Source organism: Coregonus clupeaformis, chromosome 16, assembly GCF_020615455.1.
Source record: "Coregonus clupeaformis isolate EN_2021a chromosome 16, ASM2061545v1, whole genome shotgun sequence".
Classification (NCBI taxonomy): Eukaryota; Metazoa; Chordata; class Actinopteri; order Salmoniformes; family Salmonidae; genus Coregonus; species Coregonus clupeaformis.
This window is the reverse complement of record NC_059207.1, coordinates 52,086,166-52,113,780: the sequence shown is the minus strand read 5'-3', so window position 1 is coordinate 52,113,780 and position 27,615 is coordinate 52,086,166. Positions and strand designations below refer to the sequence as shown.

The window sequence follows — 27,615 nt, the reverse complement described above, 5'->3', positions numbered from 1 at the left end:
ACCCAAATACCTCTCTGCAGCTGCCACCACAAACTCAATTTTATTTGACTTACATTCCATACCTGCAGAACAATTAATAACCATAGCTATAAACGCTAAAAATCCAATCTTACTGAAACATATATCACTTGTTGGCCTATCCCTCTGCACTGCTACACTCACCCCCAAACGACGAGCATCACAAACACCGGGAATCTTCCCCTTCAGTTGGTCCACTTTTACATTTACTGCTACTCCAGTAATCACTCCTTTCAATGGTGCCCTTTTCTAGGATCAGAATCCCAGCCAAGGGCAACTAATCTAGATTGCAATGGTCAACTTTATGGTACTCCCCTCCTCCCTCCTCATCCTCTCTTCTTCTTCTTTGACGGTGTGAGTGATCATTGATCTGTATTGAAAAACAAGGCCTCTTCGACTCCTGATAAGAATAATGATAAGCAGTGTCATCATTGTAATACAAGCGTATGGATCGATCAACACATGTCAAATTAAACTTGATCTTTTTTTATTTTTTATTTGTATTTTTTAACCAGGTAGGCCAGTTGAGAACAAGTTCTCATTTACAACTGCGACCTGGCCAAGATAAAGCAAAGCTGTGCGATAAAAACAAAAACAACACAGAGTTAGCCAAATAATTACAATTTAGTATTAACACTGGAGTGATAGATGTGCAGAAGATGATGTGCAAATAGAGATACTGGGGTGCAAATGAGCAAAATAAATAACAATATGGGGATGAGGTAGTTGGGTGGGCTAATTTCAGATGGGCTGTGTACAGGTGCAGTGATCGGTAAGGTGCTCTGACAACTGATGCTTAAAGTTAGTGAGGGAGATAAGAGTCTCCAGCTTCAGAGATTTTTGCAGTTCGTTCCAGTCATTAGCAGCAGAGAACTGGAAGGAATGGCGGCCAAAGGAGGTGTTGGCTTTGGGGATGACCAGTGAGATATACCCGCTGGAACGCATACTACGGGTGGGTGTTGCTATGGTGACCAATGACTAAGATAAGGCTGGGATTTGCCTAGCAGAGATTTATAGATGACCTGGAGCCAGTGAGATTGGTGACGAATATGTAGTGAGGGCCAGCCAACGAGAGCGTGGGTAGTATATGGGGCTTTGGTGACAAAACGGATGGCACTGTGATAGACTACATCCAATTTGCTGAGTAGAGTGTTGGAGGCTATTTTGTAAATGACATCGCCAAAGTTTAGGATCGGTAGGATAGTCAGTTTTACGAGGGCATGTTTGGCAGCATGAGTGAAGGAGGCTTTGTTGCGAAATAGGACGCTGATTCTAGATTTAACTTTTGATTGGAGATGCTTAATGTGAGTCTGGAGGGAGAGTTTACGGTCTAAACAGACACCTAGGTATTTGTAGTTGTCCACATATTCTAAGTCAGACCCGCCGAGAGTAGTGATTCTAGTCGGGCGGGCGGGTGTAAGCAGCGTTCGATTGAAGAGCATGCATTTAGTTTTACTAGCGTTTAACCTCCCGAGTGGCGCAGTGGTCTAAGGCCACTAGAGATCCTGGTTCAAATCCAGGCTCTGTCATAGCTGGCCGCGACCAGGAGACCCATGGGGCGGCGCACAATTGGCCCAGCGTCGTCCAGGGTAGGGGAGGGAATGGCCGGCAGGGATGTAGCTCAGTTGGTAGAGCATGGCGTTTGCAACGCCAGGGTTGTGAGTTCATTTCCCACGGGGGGCCAGTATAAAAAATAATGTATGCACTCACTAACTGCTAAATGACTAAAATGTAAATGTTTAAGAGCAGTTGGAGGCTACGGAAGGAGTGTTGTATGGCATTTATTAACACAGTGTCCAATGAAGGGCCAGATGTATACAAAATGGTGTCGTCTGCATAGAGGTGGATCTGAGAGTCACCAGCAGCAAGAGCGACATCATTGATATACACAGAGAATAGAGCCAGCCCGAGAATTGAACCCTATGGCACCCCCATAGAGACTGCCAGAGGTCCAGACAACAGGCCCTCCGATTTGACACATTGAACTCTATCTGAGAAGTAGTTGGTGAACCAGGCGAGTCAGTCATTTGAGAAACCAAGGCTATTTAGTCTGCCAATAAGAATGTGGTGATTGACAGAGTCGAAAGCCTTGGCCAGGTCGATGAAGACTGCTGCACAGTACTGTCTTTCACCGATTGCGGTTATAATATCATTTAGGACCTTGAGCGTGGCTGAGGTGCACCCATGACCAGCTCGGAAACCAGATTGCATAGCGGAGAAGGTACGGTGGGATTCGAAATGGTCGGTGATCTGTTTGTTAACTTGTCTTTCAAATACTTTCGAAAGGCAGGGCAGGATGGATATAGGTCTGTAACAGTTTGGATCTAGAGTGTCACCCCCGTTGAAGAGGGGGATGACCGCGGAAGCTTTCCAATCTCTGATGATACGAAAGAGAGGTTGAACAGGCTAGTAACAGGGGTTGCTACAATTTCGGCAGATCATTTTAGAAAGAAAGAGTCCAGATTGTCTAGCCCAGCTGATTTATAGGGGTCCAGATTTTTCAGCTCTTTCAGAACATCAGCTATCTGAATTTGGGTGAAGGAGAAGCGGAGGGGGCATGGGCAAGTTGCAGCGGAGGGTGCAGAGCTGGTGGCCGTAGCAAAATACTTCTTGAAATTCTCGATTATCGTAGATTTATCGGTGGTGACAGTGTTTCCTAACCTCAGTGCAATGGACAGCTGGGAGGAGGTGCTCTTATTCTCCATAGACTTTACAGTGCTACAGGATGCACATTTCTGTTTGAAAAAGCTAGCCTTTGCTTTCCTAAATGATTGTGTATATTTGATCCTGACTTCCCTGAAAAGTTGCATATCGCGGGGGCTGTTCGATGCTAATGCAGTACGCCACAGGATGTTTTTGTGCTGGTCAAGGGCAGTCAAGTCTGGGGTGAACCAGGGGCTATATCTGTTCCTAGTTCAGAATTTTTTTTGAATGGGGCATTCTTATTTAAGATGGAGAGGAAAGCACATATAAAGAACAACCATGCATCCTCTACTGACGGAATGAGGTCAATATCCGTCCAGGATACCCAGGCCAGGTCAATTAGAAAGGCCTGCTCGCTGAAGTGTTTTAGGGAGCATTTGACAGTGATGATAGTCGTTTGACCGCGGACCCATTACGGACGCAGGCAATGAGGCAATGATCGCTGAGATCCTGGTTGAAGACAGCGGAGGTGTATTTAGAGGGTAAATTAGTCAGGATGATATCTATGAGAGTGCCCATGTTTACGGATTTATGTTTGTACCTGGTAGGTTCCTTGATAATTTGTGTGAGATTGAGGGCATCTAGTTTAGATTGTAGGACAGCCGGGGAGTTAAGCATATCCCAGTTTAGGTCACCAAGCAGTACGAACTCTGAGGATAGATGGGGGGCAATCAATTTACATATGGTGTCCAGGGCATAGCTGGGGCCTGAGGGGGGGCTGTAGCAAGCGGCAACAGTGAGAGACTTATTTCTGGAAAGGTGGATTTTTAGAAGTAGAAGCTCAAACTGTTTGGGCACAGACCTGATTAATGCTCTCTGGCTGGATTCCAATAGGAATTACACATCACTTTGGATAGTATGATAGAGCTCTGCAGGCTATCTCTACAGTAGATTGCAACTCCGCCCCCTTTGGCAGTTCTATCTAGACGGAAAATGTTGTAGTTGGGGATGGAAATGTCAGAGTTTTTGGTGGCCTTCCTAAGACAGGATTCAGACAATGCTAGAACATCAGAGTTGATGGAGTGTGCTAACGCAGTGAATAACTCAAACTTAGGGAGGAGACTTCTGATGTTAACATGCAAGAAACCAAGGCTTTTACGGTTACAGAAGACAACAGTGATAGCGCCTGGGGAGTAGGAGTGATACTGGGTGCTACAGGGCCTGGGTTAACCTCTACATCACCAGAGGAACAGAGTAGGAGTAGAATAAGGATATGGCTAAAGGCTTTAAGAACTGGTCTTCTAGTGCGTTGGGTACAGAGAATAAAAGGGGCAGATTTCCGGGCGTTGTAGAATAGATTCAGGGCATTATGTACAGACAAGGATATGGAAGGATATGAGTACAGTGGAGGTAAACTTAAGCGTTGGGTAACAACGAAAGAGATAGCGTCACTGGAGGCACCGATTGAGCCGGTCTCCGTGTGTATGGGGGGTGGGACAAAGGAGCTATCTGAGGCAGGTTGAGCGGGACTGGGGGCTCTACAGTGAAATTGTATAATAAGAACTAACCGAAACAGCAATAGGCAAGGCACATTGACATGGGAGAGAGGCATAAAGCAATGACAGGTGTTATTCGAGAGAGCTAAGACAACAACTGGTAATGGCGACAAAAGTTTGGGCTGAGGCTAAACAGATAAACAGGACAGATAAAACAGGATGGGGTACCGTGTAAAGGAACAGTCCAGCAGGCATCAGCTGTGTAGCTGAGTGATCATAAGGTCCAGTGAACAGTAATAGGTGAGTCTGGGAGCAGTTCGATGGCTGCAGTTCGATGGCTGCTATGGCACAGGCGAGCAGGAGGTATGGCTGTTGATTGCGTGTGCTAGCAGGCCGGGGCTAGCAGATGGATCTTCGTGGTCGTCGCAACGGGAAGCCTGTTGAAACCACATCAGGCGATTACGTCGGCAGACCAGTCGTGATGGATCTGCGGGGCTCCGTGTTTGAAGTGATTGTGTTAGCTGTGTTGTTGGCTAGCTCCTCTGTGTCCTGACGAGAGTGCACATTTTCTATGCCAGGCAAAATCGCACCTCATTAGCTCATTGTTATGGATGCATCCAAATAAATAAATATATAAAAACAGTTTAAACAAATGCAAATGCAGCTACTTTTGTTATTCTGGTTGCACTGTTTGACATGACTGTGAATTAGCCGTAGTTGGCTAGCTAGCAAGCAAGGGATAAGAATGTTGCTAGCCAGTATGGCAATGGAACATTTAGAACGAATGACTGGGTTCGCGCCCATAGATACAGAACAAAAAGACTGAACGACTGGGTCGCATCTCTGGCAACCAAATCGATAGAACAAACGACCAGCCGGCTTGGGTAGCAACCCTAGGTTTGTGTCGGGACTATATACTGTGGAAGGATGAAATAGTATGAATAAATTAATCAAAATATTGTTTTTAATGAAAATATGTCAATAATTATTTGAATATGTTGGTAACCTGTTGTATAAAAGTGATAATGCCCTTGAAGCCGGTGTTTGGAGGATATATTGGCATGGATTGCCCGCACTCGACTTCATCTCGGGCCTAACAACACCTGTGCCAATATATCCTCCAAACACCGGGTTCTCGGGCATTATCACTTAAATAGGGTAAATGTATCTGTGTGTTCTCTGATCTATCTCATCTTTATCTGTGTGCTGAGTCTGAACCAATAAGAGCTCCTGTAGTCCTGAGAATATGGACTCTGCCTCTCTATGTTAAAGACCGGTTTAACATAGAAATACACAAAGATTACATCAATATTATACAGTGAGGGAAAAAAGTATTTGATCCCCTGATGATGATTTTGTACGTTTGCCCACTGACAAAGAAATGTTCAGTCTATATTTTTAATGGTAGGTTTATTTGAACAGTGAGAGACAGAATAACAACAAAAAAATCCAGAAAAATGCATGTCAAAAATGTTATAAATGGATTTGCATTTTAATGAGGGAAATAAGTATTTGACCCCCTCTCAATTAGAAAGATTTCTGGCTTCCAGGTGTCTTTTATACAGGTAACAAGCTGAGATTAGGAGCACACTCTTAAAGGGAGTGCTCCTAATCTCAGTTTGTTACCTGTATAAAAAGACACCTGTCCACAGAAGCAATCAATCAGATTCCAAACTCTCCACCATGGCCAAGACCAAAGAGCTCTCCGAGGATGTCAGGGACAAGATTGTAGACCTACACAAGGCTGGAATGGGCTACAAGACCATCGCCAAGCAGCTTGGTGAGAAGGTGACATTCACAAATGGAAGAAACACAAAAGAACTGTCAATCTCCCTCGGCCTGGGGCTCCATGCAAGATCTCACCTCGTGGAGTTGCAATGATCATGAGAATGGTGAGGAATCAGCCCAGAACTACACGGGAGGATCTTGTCAATGATCTCAAGGCAGCTGGGACCATAGTCACCAAGAAAACAATTGGTAACACACTACGCCGTGAAGGACTGAAATCCTGCAGCGCCAGCAAGGTCCCCCTGCTCAAGAAAGCACATATACAGGCCCGTCTGAAGTTTGCCAATGAACATCTAAATGATTCAGAGGAGAACTGGGTGAAAGTGTTGTGGTGAGATGAGACCAAAATCGAGCTCTTTGGCATCAACTCAACTCGCCGTGTTTGGAGGAGGAGGAATGCTGCCTATGACCCCAAGAACACCATCCCCACCGTCAAATATGGAGGTGGAAACATTATGCTTTGGGGGTGTTTTTCTGCTAAGGGGACAGGACAACTACACCGCATCAAAGGGACGATGGACGGCGCCATGTACCGTCAAATCTTGGGTGAGAACCTTCCCTCAGCCAGGGCATTGAAAATGGGTCGTGGATGGGTATTCCAGCATGACAATGACCCAAAACACATGGCCAAGGCAACAAAGGAGTGGCTCAAGAAGAGGAACATTAAGGTCCTGGAGTGGCCTAGTCAGTCTCCAGACCTTAATCCCATAGAAAATCTGTGGAGGGAGCTGAAGGTTTGAGTTGCCAAACGTCAGGCTCGAAACCTTAATGACTTGGAGAAGATCTGCAAAGAGGAGTGGGACAAAATCCCTCCTTAGATGTGTGCAAAGCTGGTGGCCAACTACAAGAAACGTCTGACCTATGTGATTGCCAACAAGGGTTTTGCCACCAAGTACTAAGTCATGTTTTGCAGAGGGGTCAAATGCTTATTTCCCTCATTAAAATGCAAATCAATTTATAACATTTTTGACATGCGTTTTTCTGGATTTTGTTGTTGTTATTCTGTCTCTCACTGTTCAAATAAACCTACCATTAAAATTATAGACTGATCATGTCTTTGTCAGTGGGCAAATGTACAAAATCAGCAGGGAATCAAATATTTTTTTCCCCTCACTGTATATCTACACCACTGTAGTAATTATAAAAGGTTTTATCTAGGTTTTTATATCAAACTAAAGGTCACTGTCCCAGGCTAACTGCTACTGCATAGTAGACAGAGAGAGATCCAGCTGGTGGACTAGACTTAAGGACACTTTACACCAGTTGCAGGTATGTAGTGCAGAATGTAAAAAAAAAACTCAAATAAACAAACAAATAATAGTAAAAGCTGATTCACAAAACATTAAAGCATATCAGTATTTCAATATCAGTATTTCATCGCATCTAAATTATGCCTAATTATGTAACATGATGTCTATGGTTACTATGTAACATGATGTCTATGGTTACTATGTAACATGATGTCTATGGTTACTATGTAACATGATGGGTGCATTTGTAAATTCACTCTGGCTAGCTACTCCGATTTCAGAGCACTCTCGTCTGACTGTGCCAGAGCACAGAATGAATTTTCGAACGCTCAACACCCGCTGAACATGACCGATGCCAGTAAATGTCGGCAAAGAAAAGTATTTCAGTTGTTGCCAGCAGCACATTTACAGTCACTAACACTCTGGATAACATGAAAACAGCCTAACCAGCTCTGCTAGGGCGAGTAAAATGGTCAGAGTGAGGTGTTCTCTCATTTGTGTCTGGAAGTAGCTAGCAAGCTAGCCAACTTTAGCCAGTTAGCTTGGGTGCTTGACAGCCGTTGTGAGGTCAGAACGCTCTGATCAACCCTACTCCTCGGCCAGAGCGTCCAGTGTGCACTCTAAACGCTCCGAGAGCGAAAGACTCTGAATTTATGGACAGACAATCTGACAACGCTCTGAATTTACGAATGACACAGAGTGCACTCTGACACACTGGAGGCAATTTACAAACGCACCCAATGCCTATGGTTACAACCTATTTTGGATATCATATCACAATCAGCAATTATATTTTATGTTTATGGTTCATCATTGGAAATTAAAAACTCTAAATTACCTTCTGGAGATCCGCTCAAAATGTTTGGGTGATATGAGAACAAAATAATGACAGCCAGTGAGGGAGAGTAAAGTCCACTGAATTAAAACTAGTAGAACAGACACGTTGCTTTTAAAAGCACAGGCCTAAACACTGAGCCTAATGTTACAGTAAATATGATAACTATATGATGCACAGCACTTAGCCACTCATTTCATGTTTCAGATGTGGATGTCATTGCACAACTAGTAAACTAGCAGGTCTGTAAGAGCTGGAATTCTTACTGGTTGGTAGGTGATCAAATACTTGTCATGCAATAAAATGCAAATTAATTACTTAAAAATCATACAATGTGATTTTCTGGATTTTTGTTTTAGATTCCGTCTCTCACAGTTGAAGTGTAGCTATGATAAAAGAATTACAGACCTCTACATGCTTTGTAAGTTGGAAAACCTGCAAAATTGGCAGTGTATCAAATACTTGTTCTCCCCACTGTATGTAGCGTGGTTCGTTCTGCGTTGTGTACTTTCAATTAGGACACTGCCACAACTGGAATTCTGATGGTTGGATAATTTTTATTCGACCTGCACACGAAGAGACAACACACAATATGTTAGCCCTTGGTGCAGTCAAAGCTCTCGGGCACCTGCGTGAGCACATAGAAACTCACTCAAACACTGCCCCAAATACTCCCGAGTTAAAATAGGTACCCTAATTAGCGAGCTCGGTGAAAGTTGTTAACATAAATCTTTATATTGTCCACATTGTAACAAAACATATAGTTGCATAACAGCACTTTGTGTAACTTTACCACATTTTTTATATTGACAAATTACGGCACCAAGGACAACGTACCTTGCTAGTTGAAGGTCAGGCAAAAGAGAACAATAAGAGGGTACGTAAATACAGAACCCGCGATGGACCAAACCAAAATATACAAAACTTTTACAATTAGGTGTATTTACAATATAGATATATAAAAATGTTTGTACACCAAAAAAATAACATTAGCTATGCAGCTGTAATTAAATAAAGAAACCACATTGAATTGGTCCCCTCTTGACCTGGCCTACTTGAACTGTCCTTCTGTTGAACTTGGTGCATAATCTAAGGGAACATCATCACACTACTACATATAGGCCAGTGACAAAAAAAATCGCAATTTTATCAATTTTGAATTCAGGCTGTAACACAAATGTGGAATAAGTCAACGGGTATATATACACTTCCTGAAGGCACTTCTCTTTTAGCCAGGTAAAGACTGATCTGCTAAGCCATTATTATTACTATTATTAGCGGCTATACGTATTTCACCACTTACCATAATGAGATACAAGCTTCAAGTATACAGTCGTGGTCAAAAGTTTTGAGAATGACACAAATATTAATTTTCAAAGTCTGCTGCCTCAGTTTTTATGATGGCAATTTGCATATACTCCAGAATGTTATGTAGAGTGATCAGATGAATTGCAATTAACTGCAATGTCCCTCTTTGCCATGAAAATGAACTTAATCCTAAAACAACATTTCCACTGCATTTCAGCCCTGCCACAAAAGGACCAGCTGACATCATGTCAGTGATTCTCTCGTTAACACAGGTGAGAGAGTTGACGAGGACAAGGCTGGAGATCCCTCTGTCATGCTGATTGAGTTAGAATAACAGACTGGAAGCTTTAAAAAGGAGGGTGGTACTTGAAATCATTGTTCTTCCTCTGTTAACCATGGTTACCTGCAAGGAAACACGTGCCGTCATCATTGCTTTGCACAAAAAGGGCTTCACAGGCAAGGATATTGCTGCTAGTAAGATTGCACCTAAATCAACCATTTATCGAATCATCAAGAACTTCAAGGAGAGAGGTTCAATTGTTGTGAAGAAGGCGTCAGAGCGCCCAAGAAAGTCCAGCAAGCACCAGGACCGTCTCCTAAAGTTGATTCAGCTGCAGGATCAGGGCACCACCAGTGCAGAGCTTGCTCAGGAATGGCAGCAGGCAGGTGTGAGTGCATCTGCACGCACAGTGAGGCGAATACTTTTGGAGGATGGCCTGGTGTCAAGAAGGGCAGCGAGGAAGACACTTCTCTCCAGGAAAAACATCAGGGACAGACTGATATTCTGCAAAAGGTACAGGGATTGGACTGCTGAGGACTGGGGTAAAGTCATTTTCTCTGATGAATCCCCTTTCCGATTGTTTGGGCCATCCGGAAAACACCTTGTCCGGAGAAGACAAGGTGAGCGCTACCATCAGTCCTGTGTCATGCCAACAGTAAAACATCCTGAGACCATTCATGTGTGCGGTTGCTTCTCAGCCAAGGGAGTGGGCTCACTCACAATTTTGCCTAAGAACACAGCTATGAATAAAGAATGGTACCAACACATCCTCTGAGAGCAACTTCTCCCAACCATCCAAGAACGGTTTGGTGATGAACAACGCCTTTCCAGCATGATGGATCACCTTGCCATAAGGCAAAAGTGATAACTAAGTGGCTCAGGGAACAAAACATTGACATGGCCAGGAAACTCCCCAGACCTTAATCCCATTGAGAACTTGTGGTCAATCCTCAAGAGGTGGGTGGACAAACAAAAACCCACAACTTCTGACAAACTCCAAGCATTGAATATGCAAGAATGGACTGCCATCAGTCAGGATGTGGCCCAGACGTTAATTGACAGCATGCCAGGGCGGATTGCAAAGGTCTTGAAAAAGAAGGGTCAACACTGCAAATATTGACTCTTTGCATAAACTTAATGTAATTGTCAATTAAAGCCTTTGACACTTATGGAATGCTTGCAATTGTACTTCAGTATACCATAGTAACATGTGATTTTTTTTTCTAAAAACACTGAAGCAGTAAACTTTGTGAAGACCAATACTTGGGTCATTCTCAAAACTTTTGACCACGACTGTACTTACCAGAATTAACGCCTATAAAATGTATACCAAAAAGTACCATCATGATCAGGCTGCTAGACATAGCTGTACCTGAGATATGTTTCTAACTGTCCTTCTTCTATCCCTCCCCTAGTATATCCCCCCACCTAACCCGAGAAAGGCCCTTTCAACTCCCTCCCTGAATTGCACCTTCACTTTTCTAACCACTGAGAGCATGATACTCCACCTGTCCCTTACATACCACGTTTGCAATCCCGATGCCCCCCAGCCTAATACCTCAACAGCCCTGATGTGGGGAGTGAGTGTACTGCATAGTCATTATAGCCCAAACAGCCAATTTTAGTTCATAGGAGTGGTAAATACCGATAAAGAGGCAAATATCTATACTGAACAAAAATATAAACGCAACATGTAACAATTTCCCCACAAAAGGGCTTTATTACAGACATACTCATTTTAATCAGCTGTCCGGCTGGCTGGTCTCAGACGATCCCCCAGGTGAAGAAGCCGGATGTGGAGGTCCTAGGCTGGCGTGGTTCCCCGTGGTCTGCGGTTAAAACGAAATTGTAGAGAAATTGACATTCAATTCTCTGGCATCAGCTCTGGTGGACATTCCTGCAGTCAGCATGCCAATTGCACGCTCCCTCAAAAGTTGAGACAGGCCAACACAGCCAATGTTTTTACTTGAGGTCTCGGGGGTGTACAAATGTTTAACACAAATACTCAGTCCCAAGAATAAGTCCCAGCTGCTGGTGAGGTAGAACAAAATGGCCATCGCCGCTGTCCGTCCATCCATAGATTGTCAGTCCGATCGCATGTCGCGTCAGTCCATCGTTGGCACATGCTACCTCACTTCTGGCACAGAACAGAGCAGGGGTCAGGGGGACACCATCGTCACTCACTCAGTTCCCTATAGACAGTCCCAGCTTTGTGCATCACAGCACTTGTTCATTCGGCTCTGTCCTCCACCCACCCCCCTCGAGGTGGCAGCATGGCTAAGTTGCAGTCATCTAGCGGTAGCATTGCGGTCATGTGGCATGGCAGCGCCGACCTCTGTAGTAGTGGTTATTCTCACCACCAGAAGAAAAGCTAAAGTCTTCTTCGATTAGGTTTAACGGCAGTTGGCATCCAATAAACGTTGCATTACCGCCGCATACTAGACTGGATGATAACTCCCTTATTTTGCTTGAAAAAAAATAAAATACCCTAAATCTAACCGTACACTAAATTAAAACCCCCAACCTACTCCACTATTTTAAATTATCTAGTCCTACCTAGACAGGACACCACCACTCAACACACCCTGTAACTGCTGACGTCAAGTCTCGTACACCCAAATACCTCTCTGCAGCTGCCACCACAACCTCAGTTTTCTGCAACTAACGTTCCATCCATGTAGTACAGTTGATAACCATTGCTATAAACGCTAAAAATCCAATCTTACTGAAGCATATAACACTTGTTGGCCTATCCCTCTGTACTGGTACAGATCTACTACTCCAGGATCCCTACCTCTTGACCCATCTTCCTCTACTTTCTTCACTGCCTCAGCATACGACAACTTCTGCACTACTATAAACACTGGAAACCTCAACCTGCCTCTCTCGCACCAGACATTTCTGATCCCCAGCCCCATGGGCACCCCTACAATTAACACATACCAATGCTACATATTCCTTTGTCTCATGCCCTTCTGCACACCTAGGAACCTCCCTCCTACACACTGCTGCCACATGCCCATAAGCTTGCCTCCTGTAACAACTTAATGTATTCGGCACAAAAGCTTGTACGGGATAACTTACAGTATATATCCTATCACTTTGTCCGGCAAAGACGCATCAAATCTCAAAAGAACAGACTGACTTGTTTCACCACTCACGCCACCCTGTCTGCGTCGCACCAAACGACAACCATCACCAACACCGGGAATCTTTCCCTTCAGTTGGTCAATTTTCACATTTCCCGCTACCCCAGTAATCACTCCTTTCAATGGCGCCCTTTTCTTGAGAACAAAACAATTCACATCTCTTGTCCCCACTTGTTTAACGTGGAGCGCCTTCTCCCTCTGACTAGCAGAAACAATTATCAACAGACGACTTCTGGTGACCTTCACAGCACCCAACTCTGTTTCCACCCACCCTGAAACCACAAATGGATCATTCAAAAAGGCAAGGGTCCACTTTCTCCAACAATGTAATTCCTACCATCAGAGAATCTTTATCTTGACCCTCGGTGCAAGGGCTCCGAGAACTTAACCAAACCTACCCCCTCCGATACCTTGCCCTCACTCACTTCCATTTCTCCTCTGGTTTTCAATCCAGCATAAAGCTCACTCGGCTTCCTTTCAACCATTCTTCTTTAACAAACCATCCTCCTTTTTCCCCGCCATTTTTAATTCAAGCTCACCCTCCTCCTCACTCTGACCTCCTCTCCCCTCCATTCCTCCCCCGTATTCCAAGTACACTTCACCTCATAATACTGCACTTCTCCTGACATACATCTTGTTCTTGCCCTCTCAAGGGAAGCCATTTTCCTCATGGTGGTGTGCTCAGCTACCCCAGCAGGAAAAGAGCACAGCGGCGTGACCCCAGTAGAGGCATAGTTTTTGTGAAGGGGTGCTGCAGAAAAAATTGATTGCCCTCTGAAAAGCTAAAGTGAGCTGGGAGCTCCTTTTTGTACAGGGTACATGGCTCGTTAAGGGCTTTAGGCTCAGGTGTGTGCTGACCGCCATGGAGACCAGCCAAAGGGGAGGACACTAATTAGGAAAAGCACAGCACACCAAGGAAATGCAAAGGCAACAATAATGCATGCCAATGAAGATATAGAATAAAGTTCACTGCAAACTCAAGTCATAAATACCCACAAAACAGGCTGTCTCCAATTAGGGGGGAAACAGAGGGCAACACGTTGACATATCCTCTTCAGAAGAACTTTCCCTTTAGCTTAATTCAATCTAGACAGTCAATAGCCTGCTGAATTTGCAACTTCGCTTTCGTTTTGATTTCGGCACAAATGAAAAATGTGGCACCGACTTACCCATGGACTGACGTTTCAGCATTGTCTCAATGAAGAGTTCATCGTTCGACTAGCCATGTGCGACATGCACTCGATGTTACAAACCTGCTAGAGTTAGCGGCAGGCAGACGAGCAATATCCACTGTCATCGTACGGATGAAGCCTAACCTGGAATGTGACGCTAACTGAAGCTTGCTAGCTTTATAAAAGCCTGAGTAGCTTGCTTCATAGCATACCATTCTGGTGGAGAGAGTCAATGACCCCAACAGACAAAGGGTAGGATGTATTTAACAGAACTGTTCTATAGCTCTATGGACTTGAATGCATTAAGATTATTGCTGGTGCTGATTTCAGATCCAAGTGTCATCTCATGCTGTTGTGCCCTTGAGCAAGACATTTAGACCAGCTCCAGGGGCACTGCGGCTGATTGTGCTCCTTCCGATGTAAGTTTGTTGTCTGGTGGGAGCAGACGGTTGGTCTCTAAACCAGGGCTCCTCTTGCATTGAGGGGAACTACCATGAGATACAATACTCAAATCCAAGCCTAAATCTACCCCCCCACCCCCGGGTTAAGAGATGCAGAGTGCATAAAGAAACAGGAGCCAGCGGTGGCTTATACACAGCTGAGGATGTGGAGCACAGCCAGCGAGGTCTTAGACTACCTGCAGTTTGACGAGACCACTGACTATGCATGCAAAATTATGGATGGATGAGTGGAATTGATTAAAGGTGGTGTAAATATATCACGTCGATAGTAAACTACACCATCCGAAACACGCCGCCCTGGGGATGGCAACCATGAAGGCAGGAGTGACCCACTGGCAGGCGGTAGATGGGCCTTACAGATCATGCAGCGTTTGAAATGCCATCCTGCAGAGAAACCACACAACCCATCAAAGACCTGGAGGTAAGACATGAAACAGTCACACAGGCTGACCTGCAAGAATAAAACGCATCTTGATGACATGATCCCTCTTTGATTTGCAGACCTAGATGGAGTTAAGGAGAACACGCAGGAGACCCTGAAAAACTAGCAAATGAGCATGAACGAACCCATGGCGGCAAGAAACTAACCGCAAGCAGAAGTAGTGACCTCACAATAGCATAGTATACACTGCATACTTTGATATCAATTCACAGATCGTCAGAAGAATCAAGTCAAACGTCCAGGACTCCTCACAACCATACTGTAGCTGGGAAACTAGTGAAAGCAAAGTCCAAAACACAGCCACCGTATTGCCTTAACCAACTTACAATATGGGTGCATTGATTTAAAATGTAACAGACCTACTAAAGCCTTCATTTCTACACTGCTGGGCTTGCATTTTATATTATTGAATCCCACCGAGCTATCTTCACATTCTTCAACTCAAACAATGGAAACGTTGTCTCAATGCAGAATCTCAATTTTCCCTGAAGTTCTACCCATGTAAATAAAATGCTGAGACCAGACCATTCCATGCCTTTCACATTTTATTAAGCAAAACAGCACAGTAGATCAAATTCGTTTGCTGATCCTCTTGTATGCGATGCCAGCTACAGTCATGGTCTGAAAATAGAAAGAGCATCTAGTAGACACATTTAATTATTACTATAGAAATGAACCCTAAAATAGTGTCGTTTAGTGAAGCCCCCCAGCCATATGCCCCAGACTCACGTTGACGATGGTGTTTGCATCTGCCAGTTCTGTGACCGATTCGATCCCCTTCAGGGAGACCTTCAGCTTGTTACCTTCTCTCATCACCATAGACTGGAAAACAGTAGAGGTCAAATGTTAAATCTGAAAGCAGTGGTCACCAACCACGATCAACTGGGCCCAATTTAACAGGGCCTAATTTGGACGTGTGCTAGTTGGTTATGCGATGTAAACTGATAGTTAAAATTGTGAGCCCAGTAAACTCTGGAGAGCAGAGTCTCTGCCAAAGCACGTCAGGGGAAGGGAACTTGACTGCTGTTGGATGTGGATATACTGCAACTACTAAACCATCATCACTGGGACCTGAAGTAACTAATCATCGTCATCTCACATCAGCTGAAATCAGTTTAGTTAGATACTGGCTGTATTTGTAGGGAGATGGATAGATCTAGGCTACATGTAAGAATCTCATGGTTGGGTTGCAACATGCGCCACCCACCTTGACTTTCTCCCCGGTCAGAGTCTCGAGCTCTGCCTCCTGGCCAATGGTGAAGCAGTTGGTGAGGACCTTTGTCCCCGTGGTGACAGTCACCTTGAAGTGGTCCCCAGTCTCCTCAATCTCAGAGATGCTCTTGATGTCTTTGCCCTTCTGAATAAGCTCATCAGTGAGACCTACATGTATGAGGGAGAGTCATGAACTGTGCTCTTTAGTACTACAAAAAATTGGTAAAGTGGGACATGAACACTGAATAATTTCTACATCAGCAAAACGCAATATAATATGGCAATAAAATATACTGAATGCAAACATTGAATGCATTTCCAGCTAGCAACTAACATTCTGAGAACCATATGTTCCGTAGAGCGTGGTTGTCTGACTATTTTGCATACAACCTTCCCACAACTTTCTGGCAGTGGTGCAGGAGAGTTGCCTGGCTTTAGAACATTCAGCACATTTAAGGAACTCGACAAAAAGTGTTATTTTCTTGACATTACTTTATCAGAACATTTCCTGAAAGTTCAAACCTTTAATTTAAGGTAATGTTCAGTTTATTTGACATTGGGAATGTCCTCAAATTGTTCAGCAAAGCTTAAAATTCTCCTGTGGGAATTTCAGTACCTCAATATAAATGTTCTTTGTACGTTCTTGGTTCTATTTAAAGTCATGTTCTCAAAACATTAAAAAGCCCCCCAACAAAACTCAGGGAACCATAGTAACAATGTCCTCAAACTCCCTGTAACCTAAAAAAATACATATAAAACATTTAAGGTGCTAGCTGAGTTTGTTACGCAGGAGTAACCGCTGTATCAGCAGTCACCATTGAACATCATTACTGAAAGGACTACAACTTCTGAAATTAACACCCCAAGTCTAATCACATCACAAATGTACAAACACAATAGCAAGACTTACCAATAGCCTTCATGAAAGGCTCAAAGTTCTCATGTGTCTCCAGCTGGTATTTCCCTGAGAAAGACATGGTGACTATAAGGCAGTGAAGGTAAAGACAGCCACAGCTCCCTGCTTGTCTTTATACCCTCATCAATCCAGCCCTGCAATCGTTAACTAACTAAAGGTGTCTACAATTGAGAACCCCTCCCCCTCATATCTTCCCTGCTACTTACCTATAGGCACAGATCTAGGATCAGCTTCCCAGCCAAGGGCAACTAATCTAGATTGCAATGGTCAACTTTATTGTACTCCCCTCCTCCCCATTATCTCTTCTTCTTCTTTGGCGGTGTGATTGATCATTGATCTGTATTGAAAATCAAGGCCTCCTCGACTCCTGATAAGAAAGATGATAAGCAGTGTCATCATTTTAATACAAGCGTATGGATCAATCAACACATTTCAAAATAAACTTGACTTTATCTCCCTATCCACCTGTGTAGAAGTTCAACTAAGCTACACCTGCACTTTGAGTTGATTGAGTTGAAAGCTGTATTTGGCTCCCTGCACTGTAAAAAAGTTTAATCAATGTACAATTGTAAGGCAACCAGCTGCTATAGGGTTGTAAGTTATCTCTACATTTGGGAATATAGCTGAACCAATATACAGCGTTGCCTTCCAAAGGCAAACATGCAATTGTAATTAGACTCAACAAGTTTTTATACATTCAGTTCACTGTGAGCAAAGTTTGTTGAGTGAACAAACGTTCACCCATTAGCTACATTTCTTGTCCTTCTGAAGTCCACCCAAGTCACAGAATAACGCTGCTTAAGCAATTGGTTAAGTTGGGTTTTTTACAGTGTGCACCATTTGTATTGTCCTTGCATGTCAGTGTGCATCATGTACTATCTTTAAATTATACAATGGGTGGGTCTAATCCTGAATTGGTTAAAACCGCATTCCAGCCGGTGTCTATTCCACAAGTTACCAGCAGCTAAATCTATGATGTTAAAATGCCTATTTACTCTTTTCCATTTGACTGCGCAATCCACTGTCTCATCAGCCCAGCCAGGCAATTTATAAACTTGATCTCCACTATAAAAAGCATCTAGACATTATCTCACATTTCTTTTACACTAACATTTAGTTTTCAACAGCGGAGATATGTGAGCTCCTGAGTGGCGCAGTCTAAGGCACTGCATCACTGTGCCAGTAGAGATCCTGGTTCGAATCCAGGCTCTGTCGCAGCCGGCCGCGAACGGGAGACTCATGGGCGGCGCACAATTGGCCCAGTGTCGTCCAGGGTAGGGGAGGGAATGGCCGGCAGGGATGTAGCTCAGTTGATAGAGCATGGCGTTTGCAACGCCAGGGTTGTGGGTTCGATTCCCACGGGGGGCCAGTATAAAAAAATATGTATTCACTAACTGTAAGTCTGCTAAAACTGCTAAATAATGTAAATATGTATAAACCTTGCTGTCTGTCTTTGCAACATTGTTTCATTATTCAAATTCGATCTCCAGCTGTCCCATAGTAATGAACGTGTCGGGATGAGACAGACAGGCAGGCAGCTTTTCTCAGCCAGTCGAAATCATGAATCAGCTGGCATCATTTTTATGGATATATACAAAGAAATGTCCATTGAAAAAAGGTAAAACAAAACAAAGTGCAGCTAGTTTGCAGTCTTTCCAGCTTCAGTTTGAAGTGATTGTGTTAGCTGTGTTGTTGGCTAGCTCCTCTGAACGACAGTGTCCTGACGAGAGTGCACATTTTCTATGCCAGGCAAAATCGCGCCTCATTAGCTCATTGTTATGGATGCATCCAAATAAATAAAACAGTTTAAACAAATGCAAATGCAGCTACTTTTGTTATTCTGGTTGCACTGTTTGACGTGACTGTAAATTAGCCGTAGTTGGCTAGCTAGCAAGCAAGGGATAAGAATGTTTCTAGCCAGTATGGCAATGGAACATTTAGAACGAATGACTGGGTTCGTGCCCATAGTGTCACGGTTTCGGCCGAGGCTGCTCCTCCTCCTTGTTCGGGCAGGCTTCGGCGGTCGTCGTCTCCGGAGTACTAGCTGCCACCGTTCTATGTTTCGATGTTTGTTTGGTTTGGTCTGTTTGTACACCTGTTCATTGTTAGTGTTAATTATGTGTCCTATAAGTTCTCTTGGGTTTTGTCATGTGTTGTGTGTAATTGTTTCTTATGTCAGCAAGGGCTGCTAGTACTTCTCTCTCTCGTGTTTGTTTGGAGAGAGTGTCCGCACAGTGTGCGCATTTTGTTTTGTATTTTGAACTGTACTCAGTGTGCGTTAAGTTCGCTTGCATTCCGGCTTGGATTTAGCCGTGTGTCTTGTTTTCGTGTCTTCACTAAAGACTGTTGAACGAAGCCTCTGTTGTCCTGCGCTTGATTCCACACCACATCCACGCTCGAACCTGACACATAGATACAGAACAAAAAGACTGAACGACTGGGTCGCATCTCTGGCAACCAAATCGATAGAACAAACGACCAGCCGGCTTGGGTAGCAACCCTAGGTTTGTGTCGGGACTATATACTGTGGAAGGATGAAATAGTATGAATAAATTCATCAAAATATTGTTTTTAATGAAAATATGTCAATAATTATTTGAATATGTTGGTAACCTGTTGTATAAAAGTGATAATGCCCTTGAAGCCGGTATTTGGAGGATATATTGGCATGGTTTGCCCGCACTCGACTTCGTCTCGGGCCTAACAACACCTGTGCCAATATATCCTCCAAACACCGGGTTCTCAGGCATTATCACTTAAATAGGGTAAATGTCTCTGTGTGTTCTCTGATCTATCTCATCTTTATCTGTGTGCTGAGTCTGAACCAATAAGAGCTCCTGTAGTCCTGAGAACATGGGCTCTGCCTCTCCATGTTAAAGACCGGTTTAACATAGAAATACACAAAGATTACATCAATATTATACAGTGAGGGAAAAAAGTATTTGATCCCCTGCTGATTTTGTACGTTTGCCCACTGACAAAGAAATGTTCAGTCTATATTTTTAATGGTAGGTTTATTTGAACAGTGAGAGACAGAATAACAACAAAAAAATCCAGAAAAATGCATGTCAAAAATGTTATAAATGGATTTGCATTTTAATGAGGGAAATAAGTATTTGACCCCCTCTCAATCAGAAAGATTTCTGGCTCCCAGGTGTCTTTTACACAGGTAACAAGCTGAGATTAGGAGCACACTCTAATCTCAGTTTGTTACCTGTATAAAAGACACCTGTCCACATAAGCAATCAATCAATCAGATTCCAAACTCTCCACCATGGCCAAGACCAAAAAGCTCTCCAAAGATGTAAGGGCCAAGATTGTAGACCTACACAAGGCTGGAATGGGCTACAAGACCATCGCCAAGCAGCTTGGTGAGAAGGTGACATTTGCAAATGGACGAAACACAAAATAACTGTCAATCTCCCTCGGCCTGGGGCTCCATGCAAGATCTCACCTCGTGGAGTTGCAATGATCATGAGAATGGAGGAATCGTGAGGAATCAGCCCAGAACTACACGGGAGGATCTTGTCAATGATCTCAAGGCAGCTGGGACCATAGTCACCAAGAAAACAATTGGTAACACACTACGCCGTGAAGGACTGAAATCCTGCAGCGCCAGCAAGGTCCCCCTGCTCAAGAAAGCACATATACAGGCCCGTCTGAAGTTTGCCAATGAACATCTGAATGATACAGAGGAGAACTGGGTGAAAGTGTTGTGGTCAGATGAGACCAAAATCGAGCTCTTTGGCATCAACCCAACTCGCCGTGTTTGGAGGAGGAGGAATGCTGCCTATGACCCCAAGAACACCATCCCCACCGTCAAACATGGAGGTGGAAACATTATGCTTTGGGGGTGTTTTTCTGCTAAGGGGACAGGACAACTACACCGCATCAAAGGGACGATGGACGGCGCCATGTACCGTCAAATCTTGGGTGAGAACCTTCCCTCAGCCAGGGCATTGAAAATGGGTCGTGGATGGGTATTCCAGCATGACAATGACCCAAAACACATGGCCAAGGCAACAAAGGAGTGGCTCAAGAAGAGGCACATTAAGGTCCTGGAGTGGCCTAGCCAGTCTCCAGACCTTAATCCCATAGAAAATCTGTGAAGGGAGCTGAAGGTTCGAGTTGCCAAACGTCAGCCTCAAAACCTTAATGAGTTGGAGAAGATCTGCAAAGCGGAGTGGGACAAAATCCCTCCTGAGATGTGTGCAAACCTGGTGGCCAACTACAAGAAACGTCTGACCTATGTGATTGCCAACAAGGGTTTTGCCACCAAGTACTAAGTCATGTTTTGCAGAGGGGTCAAATACTTATTTCCCTCATTAAAATGCAAATCAATTTATAACATTTTTGACATGCGCTTTTCTGGATTTTTTTGTTGTTATTCTGTCTCTCACTGTTCAAATAAACCTACCATTAAAATTATAGACTGATCATGTCTTTGTCAGTGGGCAAATGTACAAATTCAGCAGGGAATCAAATACGTTTTTCCCTCACTGTATATCTACACCAATGTAGTAATGATAAAAGGTAGTAGTAATTATAAAAGGTTTTATCTAGGTTTTTATATCAAACTAAAGGTCACTGTCCCAGGCTAACTGTCAAGAGCTGAGGTAAATGTGGTGTGGGAGTCAGGCGCAGGACACCGAAGCTTAGTCCAACAAAGTTTACTAGTGCAATACAAAGCACAAAATCAATCAACGGCCTCAACAATGAACAGAGGCGAGCGATTTCGCAAACTGTGCGTAAACAACAAAACGATAAACAGAGAAAACACGCAGCACCAACGGACAGGTGAAATAACAACACACAACCTAACCAACACAAAACAGGCAACTTATAGGACACATAATCAGACACAAACAGACACAGGTGCAACAGACAGACAAAAGCAATCAAACATGGAAACATCTAACGGTGGCAGCTAGTACTCCGGGGACGGCGAACGCCGAAGCCTGCCCGAGCAAGGAGGAGGAGCAGCCTCGGCAGAATCCGTGACAGTACCCCCCCCTTGACGTGCGGCTCCAGCCGTGCGCTGACCCCGGCCTCAGGGACGGCCAGGAGGACGCGGACCCGGGCGCGTGGGATGACCACGGTGGAACTCAGTCAGGAGGGATGGATCTAGGATATCCCTCCTAGGCACCCAGCACCGTTCCTCCGGACCGTACCCCTCCCACTCCACGAGATACTGGAGACCACTCATCCGGCGTCTCGAGTCCAAGATGGTCCGGACCCTGTACGCCGGAGCCCCCTCGATGTCCAATGGGGGCGGAGGGGTCTCTCCTATCTCATCTTCTTGGAGTGGACCAGCTACCACCGGCCTGAGAAGAGACACATGGAACGAGGGGTTAATATTCTTATAATCAATAGGCAGTTGTAACCTGTAACACACCTCGTTCAATCTTCTCAGGACTTTAAAGGGCCCCACAAACCGCCGACCCAGCTTCCGGCAGGGCAGGCGGAGGGGCAGGTTTCGAGGCGAGAGCCAGACTCGATCTCCCGGTGCGTATACCGGTCCCTCACTGCGGTGGCGATCGGCGCTCGCCTTCTGTCGACGGATGGCCCGCTGCAGATGGACATGTGCAGCGTCCCACGTCTCCTCAGAGCGCCGAATCCACTCATCCACCGCAGGCGCCTCGATCTGGCTCTCGTGCCATGGTGCCAGAACCGGCTGATACCCTAGAACACACTGGAAAGGTGTTAGATTGGTGGAGGAGTGGCGGAGAGAGTTCTGGGCCATCTCTGCCCAGGGGATATACCTTGACCACTCCTCCGGCCGGCCCTGGCAATAGGACCTCAGAAACCTACCCACATCCTGGTTGACTCGTTCTACCTGCCCATTGCTCTCTGGGTGGTAACCCGAGGTAAGGCTCACCGAGACCCCCAAGCGTTCCATGAACGCCCCCCAGACCCTGGAGGTGAACTGGGGACCTCGGTCAGACACTATATCCTCGGGCACCCCATAGTGCCGGAAAACGTGGGTAAATAGGGCCTCAGCGGTCTGTAGGGCAGTAGGGAGACCCGGCATTGGGAGGAGACGACAGGCCTTGGAAAACCGATCCACAACGACCAAAATAGTGGTATTCCCCTGGGAGGGGGGAAGGTCTGTCACGAAATCCACCGAGAGGTGGGACCATGGTCGTTGTGGAACGGGCAGGGGATGTAACTTTCCCCTGGGCAAATGTCTAGGCGCCTTACACTGGAGGAGACATAAACCCTCACATCCCTAGCTAACGTTGGCCACCAGTATTTCACGCTAAGGCAGTGCACTGTCCGGCCAATACCTGGATGTCCAGAGGAGGGTGATGTATGAGCCCAATAAATAAGGCGGTCACGAACCTCGAGCGGAACGTACGTCCGCCCCACCGGACACTCTGGGGGAGTAGGGTCGGTACGCAGTGCCCGCTCGATCTCCGCATCGACCTCCCACACCACCGGAGCCACCAGACAAGACTCCGGCAGTATGGGAGTAGGCTCAATGGACCTCTCCTCTGTGTCATACCGCCGGGACAGGGCGTCTGCCTTACCGTTCTGGGACCCTGGGATGTATGTGATCTTAAAAACAATACCGGCCTCGGACGCGTCTACCTCAACTTGGAATGGTAAAGCGGGATCCGGATGCGCCAGCACCGGAGCCGAAGTGAACAGGTTCTTCAGTTTAACAAATGCCCTGTCCGCTTCAGCTGACCACTGCAAACGCACCGGACCACCCTTTAGCAGGGACGTAATGGGAGCTGCCACCTGTCCAAAGCCCCGGATAAACCTCCGGTAGTAATTAGCAAACCCCCAAAACTGCTGCACCTCTTTTACAGTGGTTGGAGTTTGCCAATTACGCACGGCCGACACACGGTCAACCTCTATCTTCACACCAGACGCGGACAATCGATAACCCAAAAAGGAGACGGACTCCTGGAAAAACAAGCATTTCTCTGCCTTGACATACAAGTCATGCTCCAACAGCCTCCTCAACACTCGGCGCACCCAGGGCTACATGCTCGGCTCGTGTAGAAGAGTACACTAGGATGTCGTCGATGTATACTACCACACCCTGCCCATGCATGTCCCGGAAAATCTCGTCAACAAAGGATTGGAAGACTGAAGGAGCATTCATTAACCCGTATGGCATGACGAGATACTCGTAATGACCCGAGGTGGTGCTAAATGCTGTTTTCCATTCATCCCCCTCCCTAATGCGCACCAGATTGTACGCGCTCCTGAGATCTAACTTTGTGAAGAACCGCGCTCCGCGTAATGACTCCGTCATAGTCGCAATCAGAGGAAGAGGGTAACTGTACTTAACCGTGATCTGATTGAGACTACGGTAATCAATACACGGGCGCAAACCCCCGTCCTTCTTCTTCACAAAGAAGAAACTCGAGGAAACCGGGGAAGTGGAGGACCGTATGTATCCCTGTGCCAAGGACTCGGCTATGTAAGTCTCCATAGCCGCTGTCTCCTCTTGAGACAGGGGATACACACGGCTCCGCGGAAGTGCCGCTCCTGTTTGGAGATCTATCGCACAATCACCCTGTCTATGAGGTGGTAGCCATGTTGCCCTCGTTTTGCTGAACACAAGTGCTAAATCCTCATATTCAGGGGGAATGCGCATTGCGGGCACTTGGTTCGGACTCTCCACCGAGGTCGCCCCTAAGGAAACACCTAGACATCTCCCTACACACTGGGCAGACCACTCCATAAGTGCCCTCTGTTGCCACGCAATGGTAGGATCATGGGCGCTTAACCAGGGAAGCCCCAGCACCACGGGATACGCAGGAGAGTCGATCAGATAAAACTGAATGATCTCCTCATGACCCCCCTGCGTCGTCATCTTAAGTGGTGCTGTGACTTCTCTGATCAACCCCGACCCCAGCTGCCGGCTGTCTAGGGCATGAACAGGAAAGGGGGCTTCTACCGGCCGAAGGGGAATTCCTAACCTATAACAAAATTCACGATCAACAAAATTCCCAGCTGCGCCTGAATCTACTAGCGCCTTATGCTGGGAATGAGGTGCCACCTGTGGAAATCTCACAGGTATACACAAGTGACCAACAGAGAGCTCTGGGTAAGTGGGGCGCCTACTCACCTGAAATGACTCCCCAGTGCGTGACCTGTTGTCCCCTCTCCTAGGAGACCCTCCCCAGCACCTAGCCGCAGTGTGTCCTCCACGGCCACAGTTGGTGCAGGGGACGGCCCCCCTCGGGTTCTCTCTCCTCCTCTCCCTAGCGCCAGCACCCCCGAGCTCCATGGGAATCGGCTCGGAGGTGCTGGAGGGTGGAATGGACGACCCCCACTCGGGACGTCCGCGGGTAGCCAGCAGGGTGTCGAGACGGATGGAAATGTCCACCAACTGATCGAAGGATAGGTTGGTGTCCCTGCAGGCCAGCTCACGATGAACGTCCTCTCGTAGGCTACACCGGTAATGGTCGATGAGGGCCCTCTCATTCCACCCCGCATCCACCGCTAGAGTCCGGAACTCCAGGGCGAACTGCTGTGCACTCCTCTTCCCCTGTCGGAGGTGGAACAGACGCTCCCCCGCCGCCTTCCCCTCAGGTGGATGATCGAACACAGCCCTGAAGCGGCGGGAGAACTCCGCGTAGGTGATGGTGGCGGCGTCTATTCCCCTCCATTCGGCGTTGGCCCACTCCAACGCCTTGCCGGATAGACAGGAGATGAGGGCGGAGACGCTCTCGTATCCCGAGGGCGCCGGGTGTATGGTGGCCAGGTAGAGTTCCACCTGCAGGAGGAACCCCTGACACCCGGCTGCAGAACCATCATATGCCCTCGGGAGCGAGAGCCGAATGCCACTGGGTTCCGGTGCTGGGAGAGGAGGACTGACCGATGGTGATGGTAAGGTGTGCGAAGGCGTGGGCACCTCTCCCGTAACCAATCGGCGCAGAGTGTTGGACACCTCGTTCATGGCGGCCCCAAGTTGCCGGATCATGGTGTCTTGGTCGCTGATCCGATCCTCCAGCGACTTGGGTGCCGCCGCTGCTCCTGCTGACTCCATATGGTGTGTTGTTCTGTCAAGAGCTGAGGTAAATGTGGTGTGGGAGTCAGGCGCAGGACACCGAAGCTTAGTCCAACAAAGTTTACTAGTGCAATACAAAGCACAAAATCAATCAACGGCCTCAACAATGAACAGAGGCGAGCGATTACGCAAACTGTGCGTAAACAACAAAACGATAAACAGAGAAAACACGCAGCACCGACGGACAGGCGAAATAACAACACACAACCTAACCAACACAAAACAGGCAACTTATAGGACACATAATCAGACACAAACGGACACAGGTGCAACAGACAGACAAAAGCAATCAAACATGGAAACATCTAACGGTGGCAGCTAGTACTCCGGGGACGGCGAACGCCGAAGCCTGCCCGAGCAAGGAGGAGGAGCAGCCTCGGCAGAATCCGTGACACTAACTGCTACTGCATAGTAGACAGAGAGAGATCCAGCTGCTGGACTAGACTTAAGGACACTTTACACCAGTTGCAGGATGTAGTGCAGAATGTAAAAAACCCCTCAAATAAACAAACAAATAATAGTAAAAGCTGATTCACAAAACATTAAAGCATATCAGTATTTCATTGCATCTAAATTATGCTCATTTTTTCCTTTTTTTTGGTGGAACGTTTTAATATATTCCCTGATTAGATGTTATACTCTATACCTCTCTATAGAATTACATGATTACTAATTATGTAACATGATGTCTATGGTTACTATGTAACATGATGTATATGGTTACTATGTAACATGATGTCTATAGTTACTATGTAACATGATGTCAATGGTTACTATGTAGCATGATGGGTGCATTTGTAAGTTCACTCTGGCTAGCTACTCCGATTTCAGAGCACTCTCGTCTGACTGTGCCAGAGCACAGAATGAATTTTCGAACGCTCAACACCCGCTGAACATGACCGATGCCAGTAAATGTCGGCAAAGAAAAGTATTTCAGTTGTTGCCAGCAGCACATTTACAGTCACTAACGCTCTGGATAACATGAAAACAGCCTAACCAGCTCTGCTAGGGCGAGAAAAAATGGTCAGAGTGAGGTGTTCTCTCATTTGTGTCTGGAAGTAGCTAGCAAGCTAGCCAACTTTAGCCAGTTAGCTTGGGTGCTTGACAGCCGTTGTGAGGTCAGAACGCTCTGATCAACCCTACTCCTCGGCCAGAGCGTCCAGTGTGCACTCTAAACGCTCTGAATTTACGAATGACCCAGAGTGCACTCTGACACACTGGAGGCAATTTACGAACGCACCCAATGCCTATGGTTACAACCTATTTTGGATATCATATCACAATCAGCAATTACATTTTATGTTTATGGTTCATCATTGGAAATTAAAAACTCTAAATTACCTTCTGGAGATCCGCTCAAAATGTTTGGGTGATATGAGACCAAAATAATGACAGCCAGTGAGGGAGAGTAAAGTCCACTGAATTAAAACTAGTAGAACAGACACGTTGCTTTTAAAAGCACAGGCCTAAACACTGAGCCTAATGTTACAGTAAATATGATAACTATATGATGCACAGCACTTAGCCACTCATTTCATGTTTCAGATGTAGATGTCATTGCACAACTGGTAATTGTTTGAGTTAGATGAAAGAGAAAAAGACATACACCACGCA

General features: G+C 45.8%; 1 protein-coding gene across 1 annotated transcript; it reads right to left on the bottom strand.

Moving 5' to 3' along the window:
• Positions 1-15,369: 15,369 nt before the first annotated feature.
• Positions 15,370-17,069, bottom strand: LOC121585117 (fatty acid-binding protein, liver-type-like). The gene is made up of 4 exons (XM_041901473.2): positions 16,965-17,069; positions 16,050-16,222; positions 15,572-15,664; positions 15,370-15,463 (listed from the first exon to the last, which is right to left on the bottom strand). The coding sequence occupies exons 1-4, from the start codon at positions 17,029-17,031 to the stop codon at positions 15,413-15,415; spliced, it is 384 nt and encodes a 127-aa protein (XP_041757407.2). The 5' UTR covers positions 17,032-17,069; the 3' UTR covers positions 15,370-15,412.
• Positions 17,070-27,615: the final 10,546 nt, after the last annotated feature.

What these genes read in the sequence shown, in the direction of transcription:
- LOC121585117 (XM_041901473.2), bottom strand. Translation starts at nt 17,031, where the DNA reads ATGTCTTTCTCAGGGAAATACCAGCTGGAGACACATGAGAACTTTGAG. An exon ending in GCCTTTCATGAAGGCTATTG is followed by an intron (nt 16,223 to 16,964) that starts GTAAGTCTTGCT and finishes TCATACATGTAG; the next exon opens with GTCTCACTGATGAGCTTATT. An exon ending in ATGCAAACACCATCGTCAAC is followed by an intron (nt 15,464 to 15,571) that starts GTGAGTCTGGGG and finishes TTCTATTTTCAG; the next exon opens with ACCATGACTGTAGCTGGCAT.